The sequence below is a fragment of the Asparagus officinalis genome, chromosome 10, assembly GCF_001876935.1.
Source record: "Asparagus officinalis chromosome 10, Aspof.V1, whole genome shotgun sequence".
Classification (NCBI taxonomy): Eukaryota; Viridiplantae; Streptophyta; class Magnoliopsida; order Asparagales; family Asparagaceae; genus Asparagus; species Asparagus officinalis.
In genome coordinates, this window is record NC_033803.1 from 11,811,045 (window position 1) to 11,820,994 (window position 9,950).

Sequence of the window (9,950 nt, forward strand, 5' to 3'; positions counted from 1 at the left end):
GGGGGGGAGGTAAATTAGCACTACCAAAACCACGAATAGGAATAGAATGGCCATTTCCAACAATTATACCATTATTTTTGCTCAAATTCAAATAAGACGAGAGATTACCTTGCGCAGATGTCATATGTGATGTCGCCCCGGTGTCCATATACCAAGACGGGTCGGGCTGAGCAAGGCTGAGTGTGTGAAGGGCTGCTTCAATATCGGTTGGACTGGGCCTAGTTGTAGTGAAAGCTGATTGTTGTGGTTTTGGTCCAAGTAAACCAGGCTGCTGTGGTCTGGGAGCATAATTGGGCCTGGCCCAATTGTAGGAAGGATAGGGACATGGAGGAAGAGACCAAGGAGCCCACTGCTGCCATGGACCGAACTGTTGCCACTGCTGCTGTCCTCCACCGGGTTCCGACTGCCCTTGCCTGAGTTCCGGCCACCGCCAGAATTTTTATGGTTTTTCTTGCCCTTGTTCCCACGATAATAATTATTATTATTATTCCGATTGTGATGATTTTGATTACCTGGGGAAGAATATTGGGTATTCATATCATCATCAGGATTGTGGGAGTTTGCAACAAGGGCAGCAGGAGATGAAGATGAGCCAGATTCACGAGCAGCCCGTTGAAGGATTGTTGATTCTTCTAGTTCCAATCTCGACTTGGCGGTTTCAAATGGTGGCAAGGGATCATGTTGTTGAATGTATGTTACAAATCCTGCATAAGAATCGGTTAGTCCAGAAATCATCTTCAGAACCAAACGAGTATTCGAGACCGGAGCATCAACATTCGCCAATTGATCGGCTAGAAGTTTGAGACGGTTGCAATAGGCTTTGGTGGTAGGAAAATCCTCCAAATTCGTGTTCGTGAATTGGTTCTCGAGGTGGACAGCCCTTGAGTGTTTGTTGTCTTGGAAAATAGCAGCAATTCTTTTCCAACACTTCTCGGCCGAGTCATCTATCACAAGAATGGAATTGAGAATATCTTGTGATACAGTGGCATACATCCATTGTAACACGGCCGCATCAAGACGATGCCAAAGATCGGGATCGGCTTCTTTAGCATCATCTGCCGCCTTCTTAGCCTTCTCATCGGTAGGAGGAACGATGTGATCAAGCACGTTATGGACACGGGCTTGAACTTTGAATAGGGCTGCCCAAGAAATGTATAGGCTTGAATCATTGTCTAACGTGACTGGAATGAGAGATTTCACGTTGTTGATTGCTAAAGCCGGGTGAAACTTGGGTTGTTCGGCCATTGAGGGCGGTGGTTAGGGAGGAGGGGAGCGGAAGAATGAAAAAAAAAAGGTGGCCGGTAACAATGACGGCTAAGAGCAGGAGGGTAGAGAAAACCTCTCTGATACCATATAAGAAAATAATTCCGTGCCTTTCATTGATTGACAAAGGTCCATTATATACATGAATTGCTACAGGATACTAGGCTAAGATTGAGGAGCCTATTACCTAATAAGACCTAATTAATACACCCTAATTAATACACGTGATATTAGGCTACACGTGATATTACCAAGATTGAGGAGCCTAATACCTAATAAGACCTACCCTAATTAATACACGTGATATTAGGCTACACGTGATATTAGGCTAATTAATACAAATCACTATTTTCTAAATATATACATATTCTGTCAGATAGGGTCTCATATTCAAAAATTCCAATCAAGTATTATTGTATGAATAATTGTTTACATAATATATTTAAACAGTTTGTATGATATTTTTTATAAACAAATTTTGCATAACTGTACCGGGTCTAGTTTTTTTTTTAAAATTAGAGTTTTTTTTTTAACCAGAAAATTTCAATCAAGTTAATACGGTTCCTTATTTTTTTTTCACTACGAAAAGGTTAAATAAGAATGAAAACTTGATTCTTGGTTAATTTTTATATTTGAAAAGAGGAATGCAAGATATTAAGATTTTTTTTCTTTTTGAGGGAACCACGATGGATAATCTTCATTCAGTTTGGTGGCTAAGGGGCCAAATAGGGAAATGTGAAAAATAGGTCAAGATGGCGTTGGGAAACACGGGATGTTAAATCTCAAGCACTAAACTTGAAATTAGCTGAGGTTGTACGACGCAGTGAAATTATTGGGTCAAACATCTTTCGGCCCAAGTATCTTTTACCTAACTTGTTACTTCTTAAAGCGGGACTTTAAATTGAGGCCCAAGCATTGGCCCATAACAAAGGCCATGTGCAATGTATCACCGAAGCCGAACTTTGGACTCTCTATACGTTATTCATATATTTTTGTGGTTGAATTACTCATTGACTCCCTATACACGTTACCTATTTGTTTACAGTACAGGAGCAATCAATATGGACTGTCTACAACTTATATATTTTTTCCAGCCCATACTTTGCAAGTATCTTACAAATAATGAATTTTTCTAGAGCGCAATAATAATAGGTAATTTCACAAGAATATTGGTTGCGAGGACCATAGGTTTGGAGCCTACGCGCAGGGCATGATATCAAAATGCTAATTTAATAAAGGATCCAAATTTTTTGCATTAATGTCAAAAAAAAAAAAAGTAACAAAGAGTCAAGAGTGCAAAAACATTAAAAACTAATTCTACTTTGAAAAATTAATAGACCTCCAACCTCAATTTCTAAAGCAAACAATACTCATCAAATAAAAAAAAAAATTTAAAAGATTCAAAATTTCCATGTTACCTTAGGCCAAGGGTCCATAACCAATCCATTATTAATTGTGATAATTAGTAACAAAAGGCACCCTGGGTGGATGTTTCTTTGCACTGCATTGTTGATAAGCATTTAGCAGATAAGCAAGATAGCAGAGAGATAATAATACACGCACAATTTATCATTTTCTTGTCATATTGAGCCGGTTCATAATTAATGCGTGATCACATTTTTGTATGTTCATCAACAATTATGAACTTTAATAATTCATCTCGTGAAATTAGAAAAGGGCTATTTACATATATACCCCCTTATATCATAAGTATTTGCAAAAATACCCTTCAAATCTCAATATTTACAAAACTACCCCTCAAATTAGAAAGTATTACCCTGAAAAGCAATTAAACATCAACATTGATAAGCTAATTTTTAATCGTGATGTAAAAACTTTCAATAAGATAGTTAAAATTTTAGCACCAAATTGATTTGTCGATTTTAGGAGTATTTTTCACAAAGTTGATGATGATTTAAAGAGTAGTTTTGCAAATACTAAGACTCAAAGGGTGTTTTTTGCAAATAATCATGATTTAAGGAGCATATATATGAATAACCCATTAGCAAAACATATTAATAGTTATGAAAAGTATACAAACTGACAAAGAATTTATTTACTTTTTTGATGGATAGAGACTATTCTCTAATAAAGTTGCCATATAACATAATTTAAGCAATAATTGAGTAAAAATTTTGAATAAAGAGAGAGATCAAGGCTGGGCCTCTGGGAGAGAACAATTGACGAATTATTCTAACTTTAAGAAATTTTCTACGAGAAAACAAAGGTTGATAACTTCAAATTTATAAATAAAAAAGACTGGTAATCCATTGCCGATAGCAATTTAAGGATACACTTTTTAGAAGTTTAGTTATTAGAATATGAAAACAACGTAATATCCAAAAAGGTCAATGAAATATTAACTATGGAAAGTTTTGCAGGAGATGCCAAAAATAAAAGAAAATGATGATACTGTTAAAAGTAGTGCAGTTCTAATCAAGATAGCCAAAAGTAAAAGAAAATGATGATATTATTGAAAGTATAGTCCTAATCATAATCCATAAGAGGAAATATTAATCACAATAATAACAGGGAAATTCACAAGACTACCAGCTGCGTGGACTCTAGATTGGAGCCTTTTTTCTGACTGCTTTCCAATAGCGAGGACTATATACCAGAGTCATTTTTATCTATCTGTCTTCAGATCGCGAGGACCATAGTATAGAGCCGTATTTATTTCAAGTTGAAGTGCCTACAGATCAATGAGAAAAACTAAGAATCGATCTTGGTTTTGATGTTTGCCTAGGAGCGAAGGTAGAAATTTTCCTTTTTTCTTCGTGATGACGGAAGATTGTGTATGGACTTTTCTACTTTGCCTAATGACTTAGGTATGAAGTGTTGGGGAATTCAAGCTACTCGACCACCTGTCAAATATAAAATCTCGTGCGGAATTTATCCTACCGGATCTTGTGTTAAGAAATGGAAAGAAGAAATCACAACAAATTAAAATTATTGTAAGAAAAGAGAACACCGAGTTTTAATGAAGTTCGGCAACTTGCCTACGTCCTCGGGAGCCACACAAATAATTTCCTTTATATAAAAGAAGATTATAAGCTTGCAAAGAGAAGATTTCAAACTTGAGATCTCTCAAAAAAGAAAAGCAACAGAAAAACTATCTGTTCTTCTTACAAGGGCATGAGTTTTTCCAACAGGAAAAACTCCTCTATCCTCAAATTAAAACCGCTATAGGAGATCTCAATACATGACAGAGATTTTTAACTTGAGAAATCTCGTGCTAAAAAATTCAGGGAGAAGAAGACGCTCTCAAGAACGTCGCCACCAAGCTCTCAAAGAATCGCCTCTCTAATAGATTCCAAATGCCAAAAACATCCTAATAGATTCCAACCTTGCAACCGGTGCAAAGGTTTCGTCATAATCTATGCCCTCCTCTTGATTGTATCATTGGACAACCAAACAAGCTTTATTTCTAGTTACAATACCATGTTCATCAAGTTTGTTTCTAAAAACCCATTTAGTACCAATAACACTAGCATTGTTAGGTCTAGGAACTAGTTTCCAAACATTATTTCTTTGAAAATTATTTAGTTCCTCATGCATAGCTAAAACCCAAAATTCATCATTTAAAGCATCATTAACCTTTTTAGGCTCTAGTTGAGATAAGAAAGCAACATTACCACACTCACTCAAAGCTTTTGAGCGAGTAACAACTCCTTGTGAAGGGCTCCCAATTATTTGTTCATTTGGATGGTTTGATGCGAATTTCCAAGCTAACAACTCCTTGTGAAGGGCTCCCAATTATTTGTTCATTTGGATGGTTTGATGCGAATTTCCAAGCTTAAGGAAGTTCAACTTGTTCATGAGCATTAGAGCTATCCACATCCTTTTGTGCTTCTATAGAGGGTGTATCATTGAGTTGTAAAAAGTCTAATCCTCCCTCATCATCATCATCTTACCTAGGTAAAACAACTTGAGAACCAACATTAGTCTTATCAAAAGTAACATTTATAGATTCTTCAACAACGAGAGTTTGTTTGTTGAAGACCCTATAAGCCTTACTTCGAGGTGCATAACCTAAGAAAATACCAACATCAATTTTAGAATCAAATTTGTTATGATGATCTTTTGTATTTAAAATAAAACATTTACAACCAAAGATACGAAAATAACCAATAAAATGAGTTTTTTCATAAAATAGTTCATAAGGAGTTTTCTTAAGCTTTGGTCTAATTAAAACACGATTTAAAACATGGCAAACCATATTGACGGCTTCCGCCCAAAAATATTTTGGCAAATCAAAGGAATTTAGCATAGTGCGTGCCATCTCTTGTATGGTATGATTTTTTCGTTCAACAACACCATTTTGTTGTGGTGTTTTAGGAGCGGAAAACATGTGAGTTATACCATGATGAGCACAAAATTCATAGAAAAAATCATTTTAAAATTCACCACCATGATCACTTCTTATTTTAACAACTTTCAAATCTTTTTCATTTTTAATTCTTTTGACATTATTAGAAAATTCTTCAAAATAATCATTTTTATTTGCAAGAAATATTGTCCATGTAAAACGGGAAAAATCATCAATAATCACAAATACATAGTGTTTGCCTCCAAGAGAGGTAACACGCATAGGACCAAATAAATCAAGATGAAGTAGTTGCAGAGGTTTAGAAGTTGATACCTCATTGATGGATTTAAAAGAATATTTTGTTTGTTTACCTCTTGCGTAATCTTCACATATGATATCTTTGATGAAGTGCAAGTTAGGTAACCCTTTTACAAGATTTCTCTTAGACAATTTTGATATTAACTCCATGTTTGCATGTCCAAGCCTCTTATGCCAAATCCAAGGATTTTCATCAATTGCCGCAAGGAACTTCACATCTTGATTCACTAATTCATTCATCTCAAAAATGTACACATTATATTTGCGATTAGCAACAAAAACATTTTTTCCATTCATACTAATAATGCATTTGTCCGGTTTAAAGGAAATATCAAAACCTTTATCACTCAATTGGCTAATGCTAAGAAGATTATGATTCAAACCATTTACCAAATAAACATATTCTATAACGGGTGAAGGTTTCTTACCAATAGAACCTATACCAATGATTTTACCTTTCTCACCACCATCGAAGGAGACGCTACCTCCTTCAATCCTTGATAGGGTTGCAAATAGCTCTTTATTGCCCGTCATATGATGTGAGCAACCACTATCAAGGTAACACATCTCTCTACGTCGTGGCCGTGATGTTCCCTACAAAAGATGAAGATGTAGTAACTTTAGGTACCCAAATCTTGGGTCCTTGGTGGTTAGTAAACTTGGTACCTTTGGGTACCCATGTCATGCCATAGAAATCATGATTATCTTTGATCCTACAATGAGTAGAAATATGACTATGTTTCATACAATATGTGCACACAAAATTTCTCTTGTGTGTTTGAGCATGATATCTATGAAATCTATTTCTATCATGGTGATGATGATTAGCATAAGCATGAGTGGATCTAATCCTACCACTCTCAATTTCTAGTCTTTCAATTTTGGATCTTAATTGCTTATTCTTAAAATCGAGATCTCCTAGCAATTCATCTTTTAGTGCAAGAGAGGTTTATAGTTGTTCTAGTTTGATATCACAAGAAGCATGCAACTTTTTAAAAGCGGAAAATTCCTTTGACATTCTTTTAAATTCAATGTTCAATTCTTCTAAAGCTGTAGCTAGATCACATTGCATGTAAAAGGATTCACTTTCGGTGTCGGATATTACCTCTTGTTCAAGGGCCATGAAACAAATGTTGGGATCATAAAGAGCAACTTTAGTTCCTTCTTCATTACTATCCAAATCACTTGGTTCGGATACCTCCCATCCGGCATACATAGCCTTCTTCTTTTTGTACTTCATGTACTTCTCCTTGAGCCTTGGGCAATCCTTAGCGATATGGCCCGGTTCATTGTATTCAAAACATTTTCCTACACGTGAAGGAAATTTGTTGTTAGAACGGAGATTAAACTTCTTATTCATTTTTATGAGTCTAGAAATTCTTCTAGAGAGAAAATTTGTTGTTAGAACGGAGATTAAACTTCTTATTCATTTTTATGAGTCTAGAAATTCTTCTAGAGAGATGAGCCACTTCTCTAGAAAAATCAACTTCACTATCCGATGACGAAGAGGAGTTATCACTAGCTCCTTTGAAAGCTATGGTCTTCGATTTTGGTGATGGCTCCTCAACTTCCCGTGAGGGCACTTCCTCCTTCTCCTTTCCCTTGAGCTTCTTCTCATGAACCTTAAGCTTGCCAATGAGGCCATCGAGAGGTAGAGTGGTAAGGTCATGAGCTTCTTCTATCGCCGTCGCCTTGGATTCCCACATCGGAGTCAATGAACGGAGAATCTTATAGTTCGTCTCTTGAATAGTCAATTTCTTGTCAAGACCATGCAATTCATTGATAATGTTAGTGAAGCGAGAAAACATAGCATCAATTGATTCATTTGGAAGCATTTGAAATAACTCATATTCATGCATAAGCCCACTAATTTTAGATTCCTTAACTTGGGGGGTTCCTTCATGTGTAATACATAATTTCACCCATATTTCATATGCGGTTACACACGTGGAAACCCTATTATATTCATTTCGGGAAAGACTACAAATTAAGGCGTTCATAGCCTTAGCATTGAGATTGGCTTGGTTCCTTTCTCCGTCGGTCATGTTCTCGACTTTGGACTTCTCTACATACTTCTTCTCTATGAGTTCTAAGATGTCAAGATCAATGCAACGAAGATAAATTCTCATTCTTGCCTTCCAATAGGCAAAATTACTACTGGTAAACAGGGGTGGTCTAGTGGTCGATTGTCCTTCCAACATATGCACATTCATTGAAGCCTCCATAAGATCTTTTCTCTAAGGTGATTAAACCAAAAACTAATATAGAGACCAAGCTCTGATACTAATTGTTGGACCCTAGAGGGGGGGGGGGGTGATTAGGGTCACAAGGCTATAATTGTGCAATAAAATTAAGACAAGCAAAACACAATATCCAAAGGCAATCAAAATAGAGGAGATAGAGTTAGGAATCGTTATCCTATGACACGCGATGTGTTAACGAGGTTCGGTCCGCTGACCTACGTCCCCGCTCTCCACTCTCGAGGAGAAATCCACTACACAACCCGGTTTGGAAGCATGAACTTCTTCTACACAGCGATCCCCTCATGATCTCACACTACACAGTTGATCTCCCTAGATCACACTCCCACACAATTGATCTCTACAAGATCAAGCTTTCAAAATAGTAGAAATGGTGTAAAAACCCTCTTTTTACAATGTCCCTATGGTAAAGAGAAGATCACATTGAAACTGGGATGTGAAACACAAAAACTCAGAAAGAAACATGTTTGAAAATTGAGCTCTGTAAAAACATTCTCAGAAATATTTTGAAAGAGCTGGGATAATGAGAAAGAAGAAGATAATAGGTTTAAATAGAAAATCGCAGCTGTTTGAACCCATACCTAATCCCCCAAAACCTGAAAACAGAACAGCGCTGAGATCATGTGAAATCAGCGCTGAAAAGTTGTACAAAAAGACCATTAACCTAAGCGGCGGTCGACCGTACCTATTTCGCGGTCGACCGCGAGACAGCCCAAAAACGTAGTAAACTTCCAGAGAGTTCTGCGGGCGACCGCGACGGTCGACCGTGGGAATTCTCGAGCTCACGGTCGACCGCGACGGTCGACCGTGAAAGTTTTTGCTGCCCACTGACGAATGAACTCAGGCGCGGTCGACTGTCGCGGTCGACCGCAGACTGATACATTCAAAAAACTGATTTGTGACTCATTTAAAATATTTGTAAGATATTCATTTGACTTCTGAAAAATGTGAAACTTTGTAAAATGTTTTTAATACTAAAAAAATTGTTTGGAAAATTTTTTTTGCAAATAGGTCCTCATACTTGTAAAAAATAGTATTTTGTGAAATACACTCAAAAGTATAAATATGAAAACGTGTGTGTGATATCCCAATAGCTTCAAGTAAAATCGATAACTCTTTGCCTGCATTCTAGCACTAGAGAGAAAATAAAACCTAGCTAATATCCTCACGAGAATACAATTCTTGAGTCTTGATATAGCTTGAGTTGGATGAAGCTTCTAATTGAATTTGTTGGTGTTCTTGATTAAACGTTGCCTCATCACTATGCCTCCTCCTCCTTTGGATATCATCGTTGTAGCGCATATTCCATCCAATCCTCCATTTGTGGTACTAACATGCTTGATATATATATTAACTGCATTATCATTCAATAAGCAATTAGTACCGATAATAGTGGTTGTAAAACATCATCAAAACATAAGGGCTAACACCGCTTGCAAGAGAACTTCGCCAGAAGTCCCGTTCAAGCTCGCCTGTAGCAAGCCACGAGCTCACCTCGACCTGGACCTCGCCTGAAGCCCGTCGAGGTCGCCTTACATCAGACACGATCTCACCCTCTCACCTGGATCCCATGGGGAGCTCGCCTGCATCCGCCACGAAGTTCGCCAGCGTGTTCACTTCTCTTTTCTCCTCATGGGTCGACCTATTCCTTGCTGCGGTTGGGCTACACAACCAACATGAAGCTCAGCAACTTTTAATGTTTAGCTGCCAATGCTATTGATCTAGGGAGAGGATTGGCTAATGACCTTTTTTTTTTGCTTTTTCTTTTTGGCTGAGAGAGGATGAGCTATAATTGAAAT

At 37.1% G+C, this 9,950-nt stretch overlaps 1 protein-coding gene across 1 annotated transcript; it reads right to left on the minus strand.

Annotated features, from left to right (window-relative positions):
• LOC109826459 lies at positions 406-1,333 on the minus strand (the record flags this gene model as incomplete). Its single annotated transcript, XM_020393488.1, has 1 exon — positions 406-1,333. A coding segment is annotated over exon 1 (840 nt), but the record flags the coding sequence as incomplete, so codon positions are not given.